Source organism: Natrix helvetica (genome assembly GCF_964273705.1).
Source record: "Natrix helvetica genome assembly, chromosome: 1".
NCBI lineage: Eukaryota > Metazoa > Chordata > Lepidosauria > Squamata > Natricidae > Natrix > Natrix helvetica.
The window spans coordinates 58031149-58056385 of record NC_138548.1 but is presented as its reverse complement, the minus strand read 5'-3'; the positions used below and the strand labels follow the sequence as shown (position 1 = coordinate 58056385).

At 39.5% G+C, this 25237-nt stretch overlaps 2 protein-coding genes across 2 annotated transcripts; one reads left to right on the top strand and one right to left on the bottom strand.

The window, feature by feature from the left end:
• Nucleotides 1–746: 746 nt before the first annotated feature.
• On the top strand, nucleotides 747–5973 carry SSTR1 (somatostatin receptor 1). The gene has a single exon (XM_081937179.1). The coding sequence runs from the start codon at nucleotides 970–972 to the stop codon at nucleotides 2095–2097; it is 1128 nt and encodes a 375-aa protein (XP_081793305.1). The 5' UTR covers nucleotides 747–969; the 3' UTR covers nucleotides 2098–5973.
• Nucleotides 5974–16738: 10765 nt separating this feature from the next.
• CLEC14A (C-type lectin domain containing 14A) lies at nucleotides 16739–19379 on the bottom strand. The gene has a single exon (XM_081937234.1). The coding sequence runs from the start codon at nucleotides 19294–19296 to the stop codon at nucleotides 18007–18009; it is 1290 nt and encodes a 429-aa protein (XP_081793360.1). The 5' UTR covers nucleotides 19297–19379; the 3' UTR covers nucleotides 16739–18006.
• Nucleotides 19380–25237: the final 5858 nt, after the last annotated feature.

Here is a 25237-nt window from a genome sequence, read left to right as displayed (position 1 = left end):
TCACCCCATTCCTAAGAGGTCTGTAAGGGGAGTGCATAAGCACACCAATTTGCCTACCGTCCCTGTCCTAATGTTCCCTTTTATTTGTATCCATTTCATGGTTTTTTAACGTTTTTGGTTTTCACATCTGTACGTATTGTTTTTTCTTATTGGTGTTGTTTCAATAGTTGATTGGGAGCCACCCAGAATATATGTATGAGTATACAGAATATATGTGTATGGTGCATAAGCGCACCAGTCTGCCTACCGTCCCTGTCCTACTGTCCCCATTTATGTAGATTCATTCCTTTGGCTCATGCTTATATTAACATCTGCTATCTTGTACATGTTTGACAAATTAATGAATACGAATATAGATGTATGATGGGTGGCTATATAAGTGTTTTGAATAAACAAAAGTTCCGAAGGGGGGGGGGAAAGACGCTCTCCTCCGAGCTCCCACTCGGCCTTGGGCTCGCTCGCCAGAAGCAGGACGAACCGGCCCTCCAGCCGTAGGGAGCTGTTGTAGAGCACTTGTTGGCTCTCCAAGGAGGCGACGTGTGAGCAAGGGAAGTCTTCTCTTGCAGGAGCAGATTGGCGGGAAGCGAGGGGGGAGGGAGGCGGAGGGGGGCGCCCTCCCCGCCTTGTCCGCCTCCTCCTCCCACCTCTTTTCTCCCTCTCGCTGTTCGTAGGTGCTGACGCGCCGCTCGCCTCCTATTAATCATCCCTGCGAGCCGACGAGCTGCAACTAATGCCAGTTGGGCTGGAGGCGGCGAGCAGCTCCGTCCCTTTTTCCCGCTCTCCCGCGCCCGGGCTGTGACAGGAGGAAAGGACGGCGGCGCTCGCCCTCGGGCTGCGCCCGGAGGAGAAAGGATGCTGAGCTGCCGCCGGGCTGCCCGGGCACTCGCGCCTCTCCCGCCATCCTGAGCTCGGGCCGACGGGGCGGAGGATGGCCCCTGCGCCAGGCGGGTGGCGGGCGCTGCTGGAGGCATGGACTCGTCAGCGGCTGGCAGGAACTCCTCCGGCCCCGCTGGCCCCAACGGCACGGTGAGCGGCGGCGGGGGCGGCGGAGGGGCCGGAGGGGCCGGCGAGTCGCCGGGCAGCGGCAGCGCCATCCTCATCTCCTTCATCTACTCCGTGGTGTGCCTGGTGGGTCTGTGCGGTAACTCCATGGTCATCTACGTGATCCTGCGCTACGCGAAGATGAAGACGGCCACCAACATCTACATCCTCAACCTGGCCATTGCGGACGAGCTGCTGATGCTGAGCGTGCCGTTCCTGGTTACCTCCACGCTGCTCCACCACTGGCCCTTCGGGTCGCTGCTCTGCCGCCTGGTGCTCAGCGTGGACGCCGTCAACATGTTCACCAGCATCTACTGCCTGACCGTGCTCAGCGTGGACCGCTACATCGCGGTGGTGCACCCCATCAAGGCGTCGCGCTACCGCCGGCCCACGGTGGCCAAGATGGTTAACCTGGCCGTCTGGGGGCTGGCCCTCGTCATCATCCTGCCCATCCTCATCTTCTCCCGGACCGAGGCCAATACGGACGGCACGGTGGCCTGCAACATGATGATGCCCGAACCTAAGCAGAAGTGGCTGGTGGTCTTCGTGGTCTACACTTTCCTCATGGGCTTCCTCTTCCCCGTGGTGGCCATCAGCCTCTGCTACATCCTCATCATCGCCAAGATGCGCGTGGTGGCGCTCAAGGCCGGCTGGCAACAGCGCAAGCGCTCCGAGCGGAAGATCACGCTCATGGTCCTCATGGTGGTCACCGTCTTCGTCATCTGCTGGATGCCCTTCTACGTCGTGCAGTTGGTCAACCTCTTCGTCGAGCCCGACGACGCCACCATCAGCCAGCTTTCCGTCATCCTGGGCTACGCCAACAGTTGCGCCAACCCCATCCTCTACGGCTTCCTCTCGGACAACTTCAAGCGCTCCTTTCAGAGGCTCCTGTGCCTTAGCTGGATGGACAACGCCGCCGAGGAGCCAGTCGACTACTACGCCACCGCCCTCAAGAGCAGGGCCTACAGCGTGGAGGACTTTCCCGCCGACAACTTCGGAGAGTCGGGCAGCGTGTACCGCAACGGGACTTGCACCTCCAGGATTACAACCCTCTGAGGGCAGCTTTCTGACTCGCCCGGGCCCGGGCCGAGCGGTGTGGAAGGGGGCGTGGGGAGATCGGGCCAAGAGAAAGCTGGGAAGGGAGGCAAAGAGTGCGGCCCCAGGGAAAGACTGCTCCCCCGCTGGCCATCTTCAGTTTCGGGGCCACTCGGGTGGACGCTCCTTCTATCTTCCCTGTTAAAAGATGAGATCTTGGGCAGCCTGGACGGTTCTCCAGCCCTCTCCGCTTGCCTAGTCTCCGGAGCCTTGAGTCTTAGTCTAGAGCTTTTTTTGAGGTCCGGGGCCCGCGAGTCTGCTCTTCTTTATTGGCCAAGGCGTCTGGGCTTGGCATCAGGCTGAGGACCACTGGATCGGCCGCGATATCCAAGTCCCGCGTGAAAGGTTGCTGAGCGCTGCTGGAGGGTTTTTTCCCCTGGCTTCCGAAAAAAAAAACCCAAACCTAGGTTGCTTTTATGTTTTGCAAGCAGCATAAAGAGATGCCTGGGATGGGCTCAAAACATACCCCTGTAAAGCTGTGGGTATTCCTGATGGTAGCGGGAGGATAGTGTGTTGTTTCAGAAATTGGGACTGGGACTCACTGTCGAGAAGCTCACACGGTGTAATCAGTGGTTCGCCTGAGCCAACCAGCAGTATTGAAAACATACAAGCTTAGCTTTACAACGAGCCTTATTGCTAAATCATTCCACAGTTCATCTCTCTTTTTTTGCGGGGGGGGGGGGGGGAATAATTCCAGATTTGCCAGAAGGTTGGCAAAAATCCTTCTCACCCTTTCCAAGAACTTCCCCAGCAGGAAGCAAATGATCCCGAGGCAGTACAAAATATTAGATCTGCTTGGCAGCCCCAGGAGAAAGCTAACTATTCCATCAGCTTAATAGAAAGGAATCATCTTATCTTTTCCCTCTGGGGTCCCTGCTGCGGGGACCAATCTCTGTTCACTGGCTTTGAGCAAGCCTGGGGATGGGGAGAGATGGCGATCCATCTGGAGAGGGAAAGGAAACCAGTCCAGTAGAAAACAAGCGGGGTTTTTGTTATCTGAAAGCAGCAGCTGGCCGTTGATAAGGAAGAAAGCCCCCAGCCAGCCACTCTTTCCCAGATGATTGTCAAGATCTGAGTCCTGAACTCCCAGCAAGTGTTTGGTTTAGCGTTTTTTTTAATCAAGGGGAGGGGAAAACAGCAAAGTTACAGTCCTGGGCTGATATTTGTTACAAACCACAAAAGGAGAGAAATAAGGAGAAAAGAGCAGTTTGTGAATGGGAGGCTGAGGAGGGGTGGGTTTTTTTTTTTTAAAAAAAAGCCTTCTGTGAGACATCAAAATTACTTCAGCTGCAGTTCTCAAAGTACTCACCAATGGTTACCTCAGAAAAAAATATCTATCTGTCTTTAGAGGAATAATTATTAAACGGCTTGAAAAGTTCAGTCAAAAGTACCCTTCTAACTGTTCAAAAGCAGTTCAAAATGAAAAAAATAACAACAATGTAGCCAAATTCAAGATTTTTTTTATTTATTTACTTATTTACCCATCTTTTACACTGTTGAATCAATCCACTTCAGATGATTATGAGCAATATGATTTGCTAGATTTGGCTCAACATCATTTAGACTTATCTCTTCAGTTTCAAAATCAACCAAGGAAAAGTCATAGGAGATGCAAAGCATTGATTTGATATATGTTATGCTCTTTTAATTGGACCTCAAATTCAACAACCAGGAGGTGTGCAACCTTTGTTCTCTTCTAGAAAGCATAAATCCTATGGGAGACCTCTAGGGCTTCCCACTGTAATCATAATATATAGCGCTGACAGTGGAGTTCTAGACTTGAGTCACAATCTTTGTTAGGGTTTTTATTTATTATTTGACTGTAATAAAGATTCAATTTGATTCAAGTCACATTCAGTCCCTTTAGAATTAGGATGCATATTTCCCATAACTGATGGAGACTTTAAAAAAAGAGTTCAAGAACAATGAAATGACTAAATGATTAGTTTAGTACAAATGGCATCATCTGACTAAATACTTTCTCTATAAAACAGCCAGGAACAGATCCTACAAAAGAAATAAATAAAAACAAGGTGCTGGAGTGGGGCTTGGGGAAGATCCAGATAATCCTCGTTTTCCCACTTCTACCCAATGAAATGTATTCTTCATTTAATTTATAATAAGGTAATACACTTGTTTAAATTACTTTGCTGTGTGTTACATTTCTTGGGAGCCAGTTTTCAAATGTAAAATAAATAAATTTTCTTTTTATATTTCTAATTCTATGTAGCGTCTGTGTTGTGGAGACAATTCTCTATAAGACAGTCCTTAAAATAGATTTTGGGAATATACAAATTCATGATGCTTATATCTGTTTAAAGCACTTTCTTTGGTCAGAGAATGTCTGTAGTTTGGGAAGGAAGTCCTTTTGTTCTTGTATTTTGTCTCCTGTCCTATACTGTTATTGTATATGCTTTGGAAAAGTGTTTTTATAAAAAATAATGATGGCTAATATACAACTCTTAATATCCTTTGCTTTAGATTTATCATGTAGTTTGATTTTTTTAAAAAAATAATGCCCAAATAAAAAACAGATGTGAAATGGTGGTCATACTATTCCAAATCTTTTCCATTTGATTAACAGAAGGACCATTAAAAGGAACTGAGATAAAAATTGAGATAAAAATAGATACATATTGGCTTGAAAATACGTATTCATAAAGTACAGATCATTCTCGAGTCAATACATTCAAACTACAATCATGATTCCCTAATAACCTATTAAAAATAAGAGTATATTTTTTTGTATGATGGTGTTAGTAAACATTAAAGTTTAAAGCAAGATGAGTTGAGAAAACATAATTTTATGCTCAACTTTCTTTATCTTTTTTACAATCCAATTTCCATGATAAATTCTTCTCAATTTTTTTCTGATAATTTGCAGAGGTTATGACAACTTCTTGAACTTCAACAATAGTTCAAGCATTGCATTTCTCTCAGTGAAATTTGATTCTTTGCCTCAATTGTGCCTCCACTTTAATCAGAAAAAAGGGGAAATTAAGAACTAAAACAGAAGACAAAAATAAGCGTAAATGCAAATGTCTCTTCAAATAGGCTGAACACTGTAACCTTTGTTACATTGTTACATTGTTTGACAAAGCTATCTGAAAAAGTAAACTTAAAAAGCTGGGGGGGGGGGACTCTGAAAATAATTATTCATAATCTGTGGACCTAAAGGAAAAATCAATCTTATGTATGTCTATTCAGAAGTAACTCACTGTGGTAACAGGACTTATTTCCCATAAAAGATGTACAGGATTGCAGTCTCATAAATGTCAAAAGATTGATCCTTAGTATTTATTATAAGACTCACCAAAATGCAAGATTTTGAATCATGCTTTTAGCCTGTACTTTGGAGTATTAACTTGATATGCATTTTAATTCATTTACTAATTGCAGCTTGCCTTATTTCAGGCTCCCTTTCCATGTAAATTCTAACTTGCCACTGAAATGAAAAGCATCAAATTGTTTAGGGCAGAAGCACTACTGCACCAGTTTATAATATTGTTTTACAATATTAGAACAGCATTTCAACTTCAGATCACTTATTTCCTTAAGAGAGTATCTATCCAGTACTCTTACGTTGTGACCTTCCTCCAGCAATGCTGTAATTCAGTGTTAGCTTAATAAATAGATGTCTTTAATACTTATTTGTAATCCATTTTTTATTGTTCTTCTGCAATTGCTTGACTGATTCTGATCTTTAAAGGACATTGAAAAAGCATATAATTGCACATAGCCTAGACATTTGTTGAGATAAAAAAACCCAAATATTTGCTTGTTCATTTGTCATCATGCAAAGACATGTTAACAAGTGGGTGTTTTGAACTACATTGTGGGTTAAAACCAACATTTTATCCAAGAGACATCTGAGCAAGAAGGGGAAAAAAACTGAATTGCCAATATTGAATTAAAAGATGGCAGATCATGACTCATCAGGTATGGGCAGGTGAAAGCCATTATTGAATTCCTATCTCTACAGTGAAAAACTAGCATCTCTAAAGATAAAACAATACGAGTGGGTATTGTGGCAGTAAAATTGGAAACACTTATTAGGATTGTGGACTCCTTTTGAGAAATTGTACAGAAGGAAAACATAAAGGCAATTGAAATATGTGCCAAATTTCACAAAATACATTTTTCTTGGGAATAGGCAGAATGACATGTTCTTAGCACAGTAACGTATTCACAGTTGGTTTTCATTATATTTTGTTTTATATATTTTGTAGAAAACAATGTTTTGAAAGTCCGTTTAGCTAAGAGTAAAACTGTATCTTGTAGTTTCATCTGCCCATTGTAAAGTCCATTGAGAGAAGCAGCTCCAAAGCCTGAACCATCGTTCTAATGTGAACATATTGTGCATTCAACATTTAATGGATGCAGTATTGCTCACAAAAAGTGTGAAGACCACATTCCCCTATATTTTACGCAGATTAAAAATAGGCCATTAACAATGAAAGAAGTCAGGTTTTTGTTACCATGTGCATGTTTTCACAAAAAGCTTAATGCTGACTCACTTCGTTCAGTACAATAATTGTTGACATCATAAAAGCAAGTAGGTTTTAACGAGAAATGTGAATGGTTACATTAGTTACAAATCTTAGATAAAATGTGCTGTGCCAACAAAATGATTGCCTGGCTATTGCTTAACATACAATAGCACAATACCACTAAGTGCTACAATGGCACTATCTGCCAAAACATCAAAGTTAGATTATTTGGGGTTTGAGATGGAAAGTCATCTATTGAACAATGTTGCAGCATTTTTCCAGATGTCTCAAGACAGTTAAAAACAAAGCATTATTAATTATAGGAGAGAACAATACTCAACAGTATATAAAATAAACTAGTTCTACCACAACAACCATTGTGAGAAGCATCAATGTGTTGATTTTGCATGCACGCACATGTGCTATGCATCACAATGTCATGCTTGCCATCTAACCAATTTTGGTTCCCTCAAGCAGATGTCCAGGATGAAGAACCCTAACCCATATATCCTATTATTATTCTAGTTATTTTTTTCAAACAAAAATCTGTATGAGTTTTAATGGCTTTTTACTGAATGTAAATACAAAGAGAAAGAAAAATAAGCAATGGTCAAAATAATAAAGGTAAGAAAAACTTGGGGAAAAGAAAAAAGAAAATTAAGGGAGAAAAGTCCAAGGTATGTATTAATGAGCATATGTACATATAGAATTATATACATCAAGTACTGGTAATTTACCAGTATATTTCACTGGAATCATCCATAGTTTATCAATGCTAATGATCCATTCATAAGTTGCTAATAAAATCAATTAAAGTTAACTGAAGGGAGGGCTCCTCAGTTGCAGGTTGAGTCAGCATATCCAGATCCTGAGTTAATCAAGGCCCTGAGCTATCCACGGTCCTGAAGCAGGCAGCAACAGAGAGCAAAGGAAATCAACCACGAGGAAGAATTCTGGATCAATAAATTAGTCCAGCAGGGAATAAGGGTTACATAAAGAAAATTGCAGCTAGATAGGCTGTTTGTGGCACTCAATATTCCCCTGTTCCCTCAGTCCCTGGACCGGAGTCCTAATGGTGCCTTTAATTTTCTGCTAATGACATAGAAGTATGTAACTCAATGTGAAATATTACATTGTTATAATTCTTGCATAATGTCAGCACGAAAAGTTCATGCATACATGAATTCCTTATATGTATTTTATTAGAAGAAAAAGTTAAATATTTTGAAGGCATTTGTTATAATGACACATTTAGAATAAATTGTTCCTATAGCAGAAAAACTGAAATACCAAGTAGTCATTGATTTGTATCCTCCAGAGAAGAATAACATGACCCAATTTCAACATTCATTCTAATAGAGTCAAGCTTCATGAGATTTTACCACATCCATTTCATATATAAAATATTCATAGTGACAGCTAATATACTATTCATGTCAAATCATTTTGTACATTTCTGGGCTGTCTAGTTTGTCTTTCCAAAGATATATATTTATGAATTGCAATGTGCTTTAGGGAAATAAAAAGTGTCTCTGTTTAATCATGGAACCAATTAAAACTCAATGGGAGATAGAGCAGCATAAACTTGGCAATGTTTATGGATAACTAATATAATAAAGTGGCATGCAGATTTGGGAATAACTCTGCAGCCCACCTCAAATCAATAGTATGGTCAAACACATTCTTCTTGACCCCTTGATAAGTTTATTTTGCATATTCTCTAATGGGAAATTGCTGTAAGAACCAAAGTATTATTCAGAATCTAACTCCAAATATTGCTGAAGGTGCAAAATATTAAGCACTTTAGAGAAACATGTCACTTAATCAGTTTTTTTATAACTGTGTGATATTTTATGTCCCAACCCATTGCAGAGAATTATTTAAATCTTCTTGCAAAAGATGTACATGGTAGATGGTATTATATAATAGAACATGTAAATCATTTGATAGACTAGACTGATAATAATGTAAAGCTCTCACTTTTTCATCTTGGCTACTTCCATTATGATGGACAATTGTTCTTCTCACCCTTTGCTAGAGTCTCCATGCAATTTTTCTTTGCTGATTCTCAGAGCTTTGGCAGATAAGGTAGTTATTGGGAAAATGGAAGAATCAACATTCCAACTAGTGCCGTCCTCCATTTCTTATTGCAAGTCAAGGAGACCAAACCAATGACTGGGGCTAGAAAAGAAAAGCTAGTTGTTCAACCACCTCTGAAAAATGAAAGAGATAGTAAAAAGGCCTATTACATTTTGCAACATGGCACACTGTTAGAGATTATAAGAACTGAGATGAATCAGGAGTCCTCCAATTGTAAAGCCACTCTGCCTAGAAGCTCCAGAGAAAATGCTGCAAAAATACCCTTGTTGGAGCAGGAACTTAGCTGGTTGTTAGTTGGCTCATCTTTTAATATATGCACAAGAGGGCAGACAATATAGAGTCATAGGGTAGTTGCACCATTTTCAGATTGCATAACCCCACATGTTTTTGCATAGATTTATTATGGATTTGCAACAATATTTAAATACAGGTAGTCCTCGACTTACAACAGTTCACTTAGTGATTATTCAAAGTTACAAAAAAAAGTGATTTATGACCGTTTTTCAAACTTATGACTGTTGCAGCATCCCCATGATCATGTGATTTATATTTGGATGCTTGACAACTGACTCATACTTATGACAGTTGCAATGTCCTGGGCTCAAATAATTACCTTTTGCAACCTTCTGACAAGCAAAGTCAATGGGGAAACCAGATTCACTTAACAACCGTATTACTAATTTAACAACTGCAGTAATTCACTTAACAAATGTGGCAAGAGAAATGGTAAAATGGAGCAAAACTCACTTAACAAATTTCTCACTTAGCAACAGAAATTTTGGGTTCAGTTGTGGTTGTAAGCTGAGCACAACCTGTATATCTTTTTAAAATATTTGTATTATTAGTTAGCATTTTTAAGCTAAGGTACATCATGTTTCTTGAGATTGTAAGCATTATGATAAATAAATGTCATATTTATTTATCATATATAAAATACCTAGTACAATCTTTGATTTCTTGTGCCAATATTTAATGAAGGAAATTAACTAATAAACAACTTCACATATCTTCTTCCTTTCTTTACACTTAGATAACTGGTAACATATTCAAAGCATTTTTATCATCAGCTATGCATATTCTCCAACATTCTGCATATTTAATCATCTTATATAAATTAGCAATAGTTTGAGGGTATCTCTGCTATATTAATTATTTAAAAAATTAATGATTCCTATGAAAGCTGAATTCCTACAAAAATTTAACTGTAGTCTTACTATTATTTCTATTATTTCAACAAAAAATAATAGTAACAGAAAAAAAATTGAGCAACCCCCTATCTTTTAAAAACGATTTCACATATATCTCCTGTGCAATTTCATATTACTACATCGTTTTAAAATAATTGTCCCTTAATTTAACATATAAAGAGTTTTGCACATAATATAATTCTAAATGTAGACTTGTATATCAAAATGTAAAAATCTTCTAAGAACAAGTCTGGAGCTCATAGAATTCTTTACTTCTAGATTTTAATATAAATCTGAAAGAGATGACTGAATAGATAAAGATCAGTTTCATCAAAGTTACGCTCATTTATTTGGTACCGTAATTTATTTTTTCCGGGAAAAAAAATTAAGAGCAGAATTTATACACAAACTGTTTCTACTGCATTTGTGCTGTGTATTCAAATCTGTTCCAAAGGATTTTCAAACTTTTTAGAGCAGAGTATAAGAGTTCATGAGGGAGCTGAAGAGGGAAACAGAATGAGTGGAAGTTTAGTTGTAGCAGAGACATTCAGATGAATTAAATTGTACAGCTATTATGCTATATTAAAGGTGATAGAAATTCTGAAGTGATTTATCCTGGTCTGATTTGTTTACATATTAAAAACCTGGCATTTTGACAAAGTTGTGTGGATTTTCTACATCTAGTCAGTCAGTCAGTCAATCAGTCTCTATCTGTCTATCATCTGTCTATCATCTCTTTACCTACTTACCTACTTATCTTCCTACATCTATCTATCTATCTATCTATCTATCTATCTATCTATCTATCTATCTATCTATCATCTATCTATCTATCTATCTATCTATCTATCTATCTATCTATCTATCTATCTATCTATCTATCTATCATCTATCACTGAATTTATCTTCTATCCAATTTATCTTCTATCTATCATCTTTTCCCACCTTCTAGCTCAATGTCTGGGGGAAGAACCAGCTCTTCACAGCCCTCCAGAAGCTGAAACAGGGAGGAATCCCCCTGATCTCTAGTGAGAGGCTGTTCAGAAGGACTGGGGTGGCCATCAAGAAGGCCTGGCTCTAAGATCCCTCAGGTGGCAAGTTTAAGGGAAGAGACCCAAAGTGCATTCATTCTAGCTAACCTACCAGGATGGGCAGATACCGCCAGGGAAAGGCAGTCCTACAAGCAACATGTAGGATTTTAAAGATGATAACCAGTACCTTGCACCCGGAAAGAAACTGGAAATCAATGCAGATCACACAGTAGTGGAGTTACTCAGATGAACAGTAGGGCATCCAAAAGTACAAGTGCTACTGCATTCTTGACCAGCTGCAGTTTCCAGATGTCTTCAAGGACAACTCCTTACCAGGCATGAAATCCTCTTACTTTCGCTACCGATTCGGAACTGGGAGAGCACGTGCGTGCACGCTCACTTTGCTCATGTGTGGCGCTTTTGCGCATGCGCAGAGCACCCATGATGATGTCTGGGCAGGTGGGTGGAGCCTCCTGCCCCTGCTACCAGTTCGCCTGAACCAGTGCGAACTGGCAGAAAATCACCTCTGCTCCTTACTACAGGCAGTTATACAATAATACAATACAATAGTGGAGTTGGAAGGGACCTTGGAGGTCTTCTAGTCCAACCCCCTGCCTAGGCAGGAAACCCTATACTGTTTCAGACAAATGGCTATCCAACATCTTCTTAAAGACTTCCAGTGTTGGGGCATTCACAACTTCTGGAGGCAAGCTGTTCCACTGATTAATTGTTCTAACTGTCAAGAAGTTTCTCCTCAGTTCTAAGTTGCTTCTCTCCTTGATTAGTTTCCACCCATTGCTTCTTGTTCTACCCTCAGGTGCTTTGGAGAATAGTTTGACTGCCTCTTCTTTGTGGCAACCCCTGAGATATTGGAACACTGCTATCATGTCTCCCCTAGTCCTTCTTTCTATTAAGCTAAACATACCCAGTTCCTGCAACTGTTCTTCATATGTTTTAGTCTCCAGTCCCCTAGTTCTCAACTTACAACAGTTCATTTAGTGACCGTTCAATAGCACTCAAAAAAAATGACATGACCGTTTTCACCCTCATGACCGTTGTAGAATTCCCATGGTCAAAATTGATCAAAATTCAGAAGCTTTGCAACTGACTCATATTTATGAAGGTTGCAGTGTCCTGAGGTAGATTCACCATACTGAGTTCATTAGTTTACTGTTATATAAAGTTATTTTTATACTGTCTTGTCAGCAGCCGTTGTCAGGGAGGGAGCAAAACTTGCAAGTCATCTGGAGCAGAATTGTGATGGAAGCTCTGTCCCATCTAAGCTTGCATAGGATGTCAAGGGATTTACATAAAGGATGAGTTGTTTGCCATTTTCTCTCTCTCTCATACACACACACATACACACACGCCCCTCCATGGATGCTGCTGCTATTTGTGTAACTGTACATTGCAGTTCTTCTAATGCTAGTAGTGAAGTGGCTTGATAGTTCAGAAGAAGCTGAGTATTTTTATTTTCGGACGGTCGTTTTTGGGAAAGGAAGTAGAAATCCCATGTTGGAGGGATGCTGCATGCAGTTTTTTAGAGCCAAAGACAGTTTCTATGTTAAAAAACAATACTACAGGGATTTGATTAAGTTTGTGGCATACTGGCTAAGATATCCAAAACCTACTAGCATTGTTCTTACATAAGGAAAGAATGATGTTGCATAGATACAACACTGTAACATAATCTACACTTGCTATGTTACTAAAAAGTGCTATATGAAAACCTTGATTGTTCAAAGCCATGATGGACAGTGGAAAGCAGTCTCTATGGCTCCAATTATTGCTTGTTTAATAAGTATATGGACAAACGTATAAGGAATACATTTAAATGGTGTAAGGAGTATGTTGCTTGAGAGAAGGCATGTGTGCATTTTGTTGGCTGAGAATCCAAATAATTTCTAGTGAATATAAATATATAAACAGTTCATAAATTTATCTGTGCAGTAAGCAGCACTTGCTTATTCAATACCAGCTCTTTTAAAAAAATGTTTGAACATATTTTTTCTCACTTTCTAGCCATTATATGGACTGGAAATAATTCTACTGATTTTGCTGAAAAATCATTTTAGTTTAGATTAGGGTTTCATGATCCAGATCTAGGCACTTTTATATAAAATTAAGCACAAAATGATAGCTCTACATCCAGATATTTCCTCCCATTCCATGATCTCTAATATTTGATACATCCCTATCCTAATATGAGTGCACAGGATTTTCACTTGCCCTTCCAGTAGTAAAGAAGCGCCACAAGGGTCTGAATATTATGAATAAAAAATGATAGCTATATGAGTAACAACTCTTGGTTTTTATAATGCTTAGTTCTAAATTATATTAGGTGTGTGTGTAGATACAGTTCAATCAAGGTAAATATATATTGGATTAGATAGGCTTAAGGCACAAATTTGCATAGGAGTAAAGTAGGTTGCATAAAATTGTATGTTCATATATACATCCAATACTCTATTACCTCTCAGTGTAAGAAATGTTATAAAAAGCACAGAAAAGGAAGAAGAAATAAAATAATAAACTAAAATAAATAAAGGTTAAGAAATGAAGCCATATTAAGAAAAGAAAACACAGCCAAACCCGGTTTATACTAAAACCATGTATTATATCTCCCAAACCATTCTTACTTCCATATACATGTATTAACCACTTTATAGAATGCCTTTTGTTCTCTAAACACTTTTTGTTGAACTTCATCTTCAACTTCAACATCATCTGTGATTACCGTATTTTTCGGAGTATAAGATATTTTTCCCTCAAAAGAGGATGAAAATCTGGATGCGTCTTATACACTGAATACAGCATTTTTGGCCTCTTGAAATCCCGCCCCTTCACCAAAATGGCCGTGCATAGCCTTTAGGAGGCTTCCAGAGAGCTCCTGGGGGCTGGGGATGACAGAAATGAGTGCAAAACAGGCTGTTTATTGCTCATTTCTCCCCCCCCCAGCCCCCAGGAACACTCTATAAGCCTCCTAAAAGCTACGCATGCCCTTTTTTGGAGAAAAAACGGGCCCATTTTCACAAAAAAATGGGCCTTTTACTCATTTACACCCCTTCCCCCCAGCCCCCAGGAGACTCTATAAGCCTCCTAAAGGCTATGCATGCCCTTTTTTTGACAAAAAAATCACGAAAAACGGGCCGTTTCTGGGAGGTCTGCAGAGTGCAAAAACTTTTTTTTAATTTGCCACTTCAAAATCTTGGTGCATCTTATACTCTGGTGCATCTTATACTCCGAAAAATACAGTACCTATATTTTCCCTTTAAGCCCACTACTCATTCTTCATGCATTTGCTTTGCAGTTTGATCATCATCCTTTCCCTCTACATAACAAGCCATCTTCACATACTTCTTTCATACATTCTTTTTCACATTCAACCATTATCCCCACTGTTCTTTAACCAACTTTCTTTTATGCTTGTCACAACACACTCAGATCCAATTTCCATACAATGTAACAGTGTTTTTCAAACTTAATAGCTCTAAGAATTCCTGTAGGCCAACTGGACTAGTCTAGGAGTTGAAATATCATTGCCATGGTTGAAATACATTGATATACTAAAATGCAGGGAAGCACATTCTTATTCACAGCCATTATCCATGTCTTCATTAAATATTTTTCCTTGTACCAAACATATTATCTATTAGCATTTGCATGTCTTCTCCCCATTTTTTGTACATACTGTACAGAGATGTACCAATTCATTCACATTTATGCATTACCTGCCATCATTCTCTCCATCTTCCTTGTCAAAGCCTTGTCTTGGGCTTTGTTATCTTAATTTTCCAATTCATAGTCCTTGACATATCAGACAATACATCTAACATTTATTGCAAAAGCATTCAGGTTTTCAGCCAAGCATTCAATATTGTTTGCACACAAATGTACACAATTATTCACATGCCCAGCCAACAGACTTCTAATATCATGACAAGTATTCCTTATACATTTATCTCTAAATATAACCACCATGACATCCTTGTCTTACTCTCTGTTCAATGTTGAATTATTAAGATGCCTTCATTATTATGCATGTTTTACTTCCATCATCATGCCACATTCAGCATCTATCAATAGCTTTAAGTCCTTATTCACGCAAATCATTTCTGAATTCTGTTGTATTCATTTTATCGTATACTTTTTCTAAATCAACAAACATGCACTAAACTTTCTCATGCTAAGACATTTGTCAAAAACACATTTACTAATTTCTCTATATAGTAGTCTTTATTTTCATAAGTACTCTCTTTCCCTTTGTATAGTGAAACAATAACATTTTCTAGTTGTCAGGCAAGACAGAATTTTCACACACCACACTGATAAGTGACACAGTGATTCCACAAGCAAAATGCATCTGTATTTTAAGCTTCCTCCAGTAAACAGGATATTGCTTAAGAATGTTGAAAACTGTTCCTGGGTCAAAATTACAAGTATAGTTCAGTCTTGGTCACTAAACTGAATAGGTTCATTGGCACTTAGCATTTTATTTAATGTGGAAAACCAAAACACTTATTTTTCCAGTAGAAAAACTTCACTGTTTGTTTTTTCCCTGCCCTTCTGATCTTAGTAGCTTAGCATAATCACTACATATCCTCAGTACCCTTCAGGAATTTACATTAAAGATAAATATATGAACATTTTATATGCTAAACATTTGTATCTTTTCTCAGTAATCCCCATGTAGCTGAATCATAAATCAATTGGACTGCAATGCTAAGGGTTTAGTTACTAAATCAACTAAAATACTCTAGGTCCATGTTTAAAGATACAAATATATATCTGGAACTCCAAAAGAAAAAGCAGACAGAATGAAAAAAAACCCGGATGAGACAAATAAAATCTAGTATTCCCACAGGCTCTAATTTCCCTGCACCTGCTAAACTACATGGATTTTAGTAAAGCAACAAACAGCCTGCCTTTTTAATCATTAACAAAGAACATTTAATCCTCACAACACGTGTTCCAGCATATTCCAAATGAAATCATTCATAGCCTACAGTTATATTTCTGCCCAAAATATATCTGATATCCACTTTCACATTCATAAAGACCTGTCCTATGATAATCTGATATTCAATTCATGGTAATTTTGATTACTGGGTTACCAGTCTTTTCTGAATAAAATTAGCTGCTTCCAATTAAAGCTCTGTATATGAAGTTTTTGAATACTGATGCACAGACTTTAAAATGTTATCTGGTTGAAATGCTCAATTTTAGGTGTTTAGAGAGTTTGACCTTTCTACTTCTCCATTTGAAATAAAACCAGTAAAAGATGCTCAACATTTCCTTTAAATAGTGTCTCTCTGTTCCTAACCTTACTGGATTTATTTTCAAACTGACCTCTCCATGACACTTTACAGTGAAGGAGTAAGGCACCACATCTCCATGCATTCATCTGTTGGTGTTCCATTTATAATAATAAATTTATAAATGATATCTTACTTTTAGCTTGAATCTCCTGCATTTTCACATATTAAATTCATCAGTAAAAAAGTTAGTCATATAAAATGCAAGACTATATGATATTCATACAATGAAAATCAAATAATGCAGCATCACACCAGGAAATACACAGATAAAATATTTACTAAGAACTGGAAAAATGAAAAGTCTTTCTCCAGAATCCAAAATATAACCCAAGAAATGAGTCTCCATGGGAATAAGTTAGATGCCAAGGATTTCTTCCTGGTTATTATCTGACACATCTAAGGAGCAAGACATCTAGAAAATAGCTGAATTATCAAGTTCAATTTATTAGAAAAGCAACATGGAAGAAATTAAAATGATCAGTTAAGCCATTTATTAAATAGGTACATATATGAACCCAGTGAAGTGGAACAGTTTTCATAACATTGAACTAAGCATATGCTAAAGAAATGTTTGAAAATTGACGTCTATATTAGGAGATTTCCATTTAAACAAGTTGGAACACAAAACTTTGCATCATAAAAATTAAGCACTGGTCAACATTTATTCCTTTAAAGGAATCGGTGAAGCCACAGAACTGCCTTTTTCAGAGCCTTTTTTTCAGCCAGACAAATTGAACTGGCATGCTTGTATAGTAGAATAGCCATGGCACTCAAAATAAGATGAATTTAAGAGAGCCACCCTATATGTCTATTTGGAATATGTTCTCTTTGATTCAATGGGACACATTCCCCCAAAAACAACTATATCAATACTGTGTTAATAGGCACTCAGCAAATTCAAATGAGAGATAAAACAAATACTCTATTGGTTTCTGATTAAGTCTTACCATTAACACCTTAAAAATGAGAATTATATTTCAGGGTTTAAAAATAAGAAAGTTAAGTGATAAAAATGATAGTGTACAGGAGCCATAGTTTCACTCCACTCTTTCCTCCTTGGTGGCAAATATCTACCTATCTTCCAAAACCATAATTACTGCACCATCCAAGAAAGCCACCTACAAGAGTGACTTCTTACAACTATAATCAGTTCTACTAGCTTGTTCTCCTCTCCCTATAGACAATGTGGCAGAGACAGCAGAGCCTGTGCATCCAGTCCAAATTCTTGCAAGATACAGCAAGAGTAGATATAATTAGCACTGGCTCCTTGAACTTTTCTGCAGGCAACACAACACTGTTCACACAGCTTGGTCTCAGCTGCATTAACAAGGAAGGGGGAGGAGAGAGAGATTATAAAATCAAGTAAGTGGTGGCCTTCACACAGCAGTTACTTGCAGCAGTCCATTTTTCAATTATCTAACTGGATCACTGCAAGAAATATGCACTGCCATTTCTCATCCTTTTAACTCTTCTATTTTAGGGAATAATCTAGATGGCGGGGAGGAGAGATTTCTGATCAATGTTGCCAAGGGCGTCTAATTCATCAAATGGTGTCAAACAAAGCACAACTGTCTTTAAACAAAAAAAAACATAGCTTCCATTTCTACATATGTAAACATTTGCTACTATTTATTATATTCAAGAGAATATCTCCTCTTCGTCCCCCACTGGATTTCTCCTCCAAATGTTCTAATGTGCCTCTCCAGCCTCCTTATGGTTGTCCCAATTCGGCTGACTTAAAATCTTACTGAGAAGCTGTGGACTCCGCTTTGCTGGGTCCCAGGGAAGGTTCAGAGTTCGTGCGGGTGGCAGAGGCTTCTGGGTCGCCTTCTACAACCACTGCACCATCTTTTGTAGGCTGGGAACCCTTGGAAGAGCAGTTCTTGAAGCACTTTTGGAAGACCTGGAACGAGGCCATGACCATAATCAGAAGTATCACCACCACCACCGCGATCAGGATGAAGATATAGTTGAAGGGGTTTGAAGAAGCCGAAGAGTTGGTAGTACTGTTGGTGATCGAAGTGGGAAATGGTTCCAGAAACGATATATTTTGACCAGGTCCGCTGGTGCCGTTGGCAAGGAAAGTTCCCGTAGCCCTCGGGGTAGATACGGTGGGCTTCGCCGTCGCCGCGCCATCTCTGGCTGCCGCGACGCAACTCTCTTCGTCGGCCGCCAAGCGGGATCTCCAAGTGCATAAACAACGGAACGCGCCTAGGGCGCTAAAGCAGTCCGTGAATTCCGCACAGCCACCGCTGCTCGGGCTCCAGTAGCCGCTGGGACAGGAGCACAGGCCCTGCTGCTCGGTGCCTTCCCAATGGTAGCCGTTGGGCGATAGGCGGCAAGTGAAATGCGCCTCTCGCCCGGGGCACCTTATCGTAAGATTGGTGCCCGGAGGGCTGAATTCCACGGCCGCGCTTTGAAGCTGAAAAGGCAGCCGGTAGTAGACCATCCCGCGGGCGCCAGAAGCTGGGTGGAGGGCGGGGCACGTGCCCGCGTAGCTGTATTTGCAGATATAACCCGGGCTTGCCTTGGTGCAGCTGTGGTCCTTCAGGCCCCACGGGTTGAGGTGCGCTTGGCCCAAGCTGACTTGCAACCCGGCGCATCTCTGCATCGTGCAGGACTTGTTCGGTTCTCTGAACCACTTGGGCGGCGCGGCGGTCCCGTTGGCCCTCGGCTCGTCAAGCCCCGGGGAGACCCAGGAGAAACCCCTGAGCGGCAGGTCTTGAAGGGTGCACTGCTGGGCTTTCTTAACCAGGCCCAGCCAAAACAAAGAGCCGCCCGTCTCGCTGGCGAGTCCTTTCAGCAGAGCGAGGATGACCTCGATTTCGGTGCGGCCGCTGGCCGTGCTCAGAGCTCCCCCGTGCTGGGCGCAGGCGTTCTGAGCCTGGTAAAAGTTTATGCGGCCTAAGTGGACGCTGTAGCAGGCCCCGGATGCGTAGCACCAAGCGCGGCCGCTCTCGGGGAGCTCGGCAGAGCTCCAGAGCCCCGAGAAAGGCGGCAAGAGGGCGAGCCAGGCGAAGATGAGCCCTCGCATCTTGGCTCTCGGCACCACAAAATGGGAGCGGAAACCTGGATTGAAGGAAAGCAGTGTGGAGGGAACTCCTTTTCCCTACCCTTCACAACCGTATCTGGACTCCCAGAGCCTTCCCTTCTAATTGCAGGAAGGAAATGTGTCAGGAGTTAGGCCTAACCTTCACATCCTTGGTTTACTGAAGGGCCTCTTTTCCAGCGCAGGGAAAGTCGAATAAAATCAGCCTGGAGAGTCTTTTTCTTTCTCTTCTCTTGGCAGGGACTGGAAAAACGGTCGTATTAAAGAGAGATTGAAAAGAAAAACCGATAGAGTACAGTATTCTTTGGCTAAACTAGAGTTTGAATACTGTTGACTTATTTTGTCCATCCATATTAATAAAGATAATCAGCTGTCTAAACAAATTTCTTCAGCTTTAAATACAGGTAGCCATCAATTTACAGCAGTTGTTTTAGTTGCCATTCAAAATTACAACAGCACTGAAAAAAGTGACTTATATGACCAGTTTTCACACATAGGACCATAATAGCATCCCCATGGTGATATGATAAAAAAATCAAATGCTTAGCAGTTGGTTCATATTTATGACAGTTGCAGTGTCCCAAGGTCATATGATCCCCTTTTGCAATCTTCTGACAAGCAAAGTCAATAAAGTCAGATTCACTTAATAACAGTTTGACTAATTTAACACCTATAGTGATTCACTTAACTGTGGCAAGAAGTGGGCAAACTCACTTAACAAATGTTTCACTTAGCAACAGAAACTTTAGGCTCAATTGTGGTCATAAGTCAAGAACTACTTGTACTTTGCCTGTGCCAGACTAGGCTAGATGATCTCCCACATCCCATAAGGCAGTTACTCTTCCAGTTATATTTTGGCTAGGTATATGTAAATTACCTTTATTCGGTTTTGTTAAGCTTTAGGAGCAGAATCAAACCATTAATTTATAATTTTGGAATCAGGAGTCTGGATTAGGACTAATTATATGTGAAGCCATTGGCTGGTTTTGATTAATTCACAGCATCATTCTGAGAAAGGAAAATCATATTTCTGTGTCTTGAGGGAAGGAGCTGGATAATATATAAAGCCCAAAGTCACTAATTAAGGTCATTCTCCCATTAGAGGCTTGGAGCATTTTCATTGCTGTAATTTTGTCAGTGTCAATTTTGTCTTGAAGATACTATAAGTCACAACTGGGGAAATAACATAAAATTAGCACCTTGGAAAACACTACAGTTAACCAATGAGTGTGATATACTTCAAAACTGATGTGATTTTTCAGGGTTTTTTTTTACAGATGTTTAGAAACTGTGAAGATCTTATATGAGCCACTGACTATAAGTAGTCCTCATTTAACAACTGCCTTGTTTAATGGCTGTTTGCAGTTATGACAGTGATGAAAAAATAACTTTGCAACTAATCTTCACATTTACAACCTTCACAGGGCTGTAAAGCAAAGGAAAGCTGAAGTAAAATCATAAGCGCAGTTATGATTAAGCTTGGCTTAATGACTTAGTTGCTGGTTCCAATTATGATTACTAAATAAGGACAACCAATATGTGACTACAATTTCAGTGTGTCATTCTCTCACAGCTACCATATTCTATAGTAGTATTGATTAACCTCAGCTAGATGTGTAGACTTCAACATCCATGCAAATATTTGTATTGCCTTTATGCTATAAACCAGCTTTTTGAAATTTGCCTAAAAATGAATATGGAAATAAATACATTTATGCAATGCTTAAGTTTATTTTTGCTGCAATAGATATTATAGGCATTCTTCCAGTAACTAGGCCTTGATAGTTCACCTTTAAAAAAAATGGCTACTGGATAAAATTCTTAGTTTTTTTTAAAAAAATGTATCTCAGAAATTGGATGTTCTACAGATTAATGAATATTTTACTAATTTAGAATTAATGAGTATTAAGCATTAATTTATAATCCTATCTTTCCCCACCTTGTCCCAGTTTGGTATTTGTCCTGAAAGCTTAAAAAAAACGTTATTGGGAAATCTATTTTTCTTTTACAGCTCTGTATCCTGTTAATTCCAACAGCCATGCTGCTTGATATAACATGCCAGATTCATCCATTTTGTAATGATGTGCTTAAGCCCAAAATGGAAGCAGGTCTTTAATTTTAAGCCCCAGTATTAACACAAAGTGAATTAATGTCACTGTAATTCATCAGCCTGACTTCCTTGAAATTAGTGGAAATAGTTACAGTTGTGCTGCTCCTAGTGAAATCAGGTTTTATTAAGCGATTGAAATCTTGAGCTTCTACACATAATGTGGAAAGTTTCAGATCCCATACAAATTAGGACCAATCTAGAGTAGCCTTTGAGGGCTAGAGCTGATGCCTCATATATTATGAAAATACTTTTCTTCTTGGTAATGTGCCATCAAATCTGTGAAGTAGATTTCCCAGATATCCTTGCTGAAACAAATATAGTGCAGCATTTTTATTTTAAAAATGTTCTTCTTTTGTGCACTCATAGGTTCTGTTTGGCCTTGATTTACCATATTTTTCGGAGTATAAGATGCACCGGAGTATAAGATGCACCCAAGTAGGTGGGTAGGGAGAGAGAGAGAGAGTAGTTAGGTAGGCAGGTAGATAAAGGGATAGAGAGAGAAAGAGAGAGAGAGAGAGAAATACAGTAGGTAGGGAGAGAGAGTATGTAGATGGTAGGTAGGTAGGTAGGTAGGTAGGTAGGTAGGTAGGTAGGTAGAGGGATGATAGAAATAGAGATTGAGAGAGAAATACAGTAGACAAATAGGGGGAGAGAGAGAGTAGGTAGGTTGGTAGGTAGGTAGATAGGTAGATAGAGGGGGAGAGAGAAATACAGTAGGTAGGTAGGGAAAGAGGGAGTAGTTAGGTAGGTAGGTAGGTAGATAAAGGAATAGGGAGAGAGAGAAATACAGTAGGTAGGTAGGGAGAGTGTTTGTAGATAGGTAGGGAGAGAGAGAAATAGAGAGAGAGAAATGCAGTAGATTGGTAGGGGGAGAGAGAGTAGGTAGGTTGGTAGGTAGAGGGATAGAGAGAGAAATAGAGAAAGAAATACAGTAGATAAGGAGGGGGAGAGAGAAAGAGAGTTGGTAGGTAGGTAGATAGATAGGTAGATAGAGGGGGAGAGATAGAGAGAGAAATACAGTAGGTAGGTAGGGGGAGAGAGAGTAGATAGGTAGGTAGGTAGATGTTTCCAGGTGTATTTATCCATGTGCTGGAGAAGGAAATAGCTGACAACCTGTAGCACCTAAAACTTTGTTTCTGCTGGGACAGTACTTGATCAATGTAATTCTCATCAACCACTCTAACTAAACAGCTTTCCGAAAGGGAAGAAAAAAAGTTTTTGCACTCTGCAAACCTCCCCCGAAGGGCCTGCTTTTCGCGAAAACGGGTCCGTTTTTTAAAAAAGCATGAATAACCTTGGGGGGGGGGCTTGCAGAGTGCTCCTGGGGGAGGCAAAAATGAGCAAAAAACAACCAGTTTTTCACGAAAATTGGCCATTTTTGGTCAAAAAAATTGCATGCATAGTCTTATGGAGGCTAATAGAGTGTTGCTGGGGGCTGGTGGGGAGGTGCAAAACAACGGCCCATTTTTTGCTCATTTCTGCCCTCCCCAGCCCCCAGGAGCTTTCTGAAAGCCTCCATAAGACTATGCACGACCATTTTGGTAAAGGGGCGGGGCTTCAGGAGGCAAAAAATGCTGTATTCGGTGTATAAGACGAACCCAGATTTTCAGCCTCTTTTTAGAGGAAAAAAGGTGTGTCTTAACTCCGAAAAATACAGTACATAAAAAGCAATTCCATTTAATTTTTGTAGCAAATAAATCTATGCTATTTAAATTTGTCAGTTCATTTTTAATCTTAACTAAGAAGCATTTTGTATTTGTGTTTTGTAAAAAAAAGGCACTTTTTTTTAGACCTTGCTCACACACTGCATTAAATGATAGTTTATTTATCCATGACTTAATGAATCAGCTTCAGTTGGCTGTATTATGTAACACTCTGAACTGTACACCATGCTTTACAAGTTGTAGCAGTTGGTTCATGCTGTTCACTAAGCAAAAATCAATCAAACCCATGCTTTGATGCTATTTGTGAATCCAGTCATTGCATTGTAAAATAAGAGGGAGAGCCACTTTTCCATACTGTTTACAATTTTATATGCCCCCCTAATGTTCTCTTAGATACTTGTTTTATGAACTGAACATCCAATTATTATTTGTGAGAAAGTGTACCAATATTTTTTTAGGTACAAGGATATAAGCAGTTGTGAAGTTCTGATGTCCCTAGCCAAGATCACATTTTTCTTCCAGACATGTTACCTTTTCTCAGCTCTCTGTAATACTTTCCCACTAGGGAAATATAGTTCTCCCTTCAGCTGTGACTGATAATTAGAATGCAATTGTTTCTGTACCATGCATGTATTTTTGTAGTGTCTGTGAAACACTATGGGTAAAATGACAACACTCTCCTGCCAATATTAATTTTATTTTTATGTTATTTGTTTTAGAGTTTTATTTGTTTTGGGGAAATTGAAGTCTCCCTGATATACCATACAGATATAGGAGTTTTCACAAAATTCAATCAAAAAGAAAGAAAAATAGTAGCACCAGCAGCACCAGCAATACTTTGGTAATTCACAGAGATTTTTTTTATTATTTTGCAAGGATACATGCTTTCTCAGTTGCTCAAAAGTAAAACAAATCTTTTAAAAAGACATAATTGCATACACAGAAATTGTGTCCTACCCTACAACCTAATTAAAGTACCAGTTGATATGACCAAGGAACATTTTGTAAAATGAGCCAATACTGCATCACTGTGACAACAGTATTCAAGGAGAAAGCTAGCTTTTCTTAAAATCTATATAAATTATGCAATATCAAGGACAGGAGTTATTGAATTGACAAATGATGTAGAATGAAATATTATAATTTTATATTGGCTGCCCAAGCAACAATAAATTAAAATCTCTGGAGAGTTCCAGAACATTTGTAGTGGCCAGATTTCCTGAGGAAATTATTACAATAACAGGAAGTCTCGATCCTAGCTATAAGAGGTGACTTCAATTCCTGGCATTATGCCTAGGGTGACCCTTCAGCTCAACATCTTAAAGGAGGAGACAGCAGGTGCCTGCTAACAAACAGCAAATGTAAAATTAAAATACAAGGAAGGGTAATTTTTTCATCCAAGGCCAGGATATTATTGTGAAGTAAAACCTATTCTTCAGAAGATCCTGCTAAAATTTCTCCACCCCATTCCAGTTTAAATCCTACTTCAGTTTAGCCACTTCAAGCATTTAATGAAGTGAGCTATCGTTTGTTAGTTAAAATTTGGTAGACTTAAAAAGATTCCCCAACACAACAGATAAAATCTAAATGAGTATTCATTTGGAAAAATAACTATCCTATCAGTTGCTCCTTATTAAAGTCTAAGCCCAACCTCTGCCTTTATTCTCTGTTGCAATGGTTCCTGACTTGTCATCTGAAAGTGACTGGCACTCAAGCAGCTATTGCGTGTTATCCCTGACCATCATTGTCATCAATTTTAGCAATTGTCTATCCACTGCAAGATGAAGGCCTGTTCTGCATTCTTCCAACTAATACGATTCTGAGCTTTTTGCCAGTTGACCCACAATACTTGCTGATGTTTTTGATCCATCTTGTTTTAGCTCTTTCGTGGATGCTTTTTATCAAGTGGGATCCATTTTATAACTCCCTTGGTCCACCTGCCATCAGTTCTTGTTATGTGACCAGCCCATTTCCATTTCAATTCTTTTATTCTCTTGATGATACTATATACTTTTGTTTGTATGATCATCCCTGGTATAGAGACCAAATTTAAAGCAACTTTATTTGGGCTGTCAAAATCCAAATAATGACTTTTTCGTCTTCTCCAGTCACTTCCATCTTTCTCGGATTCATTGGATATCATTTCACCAGG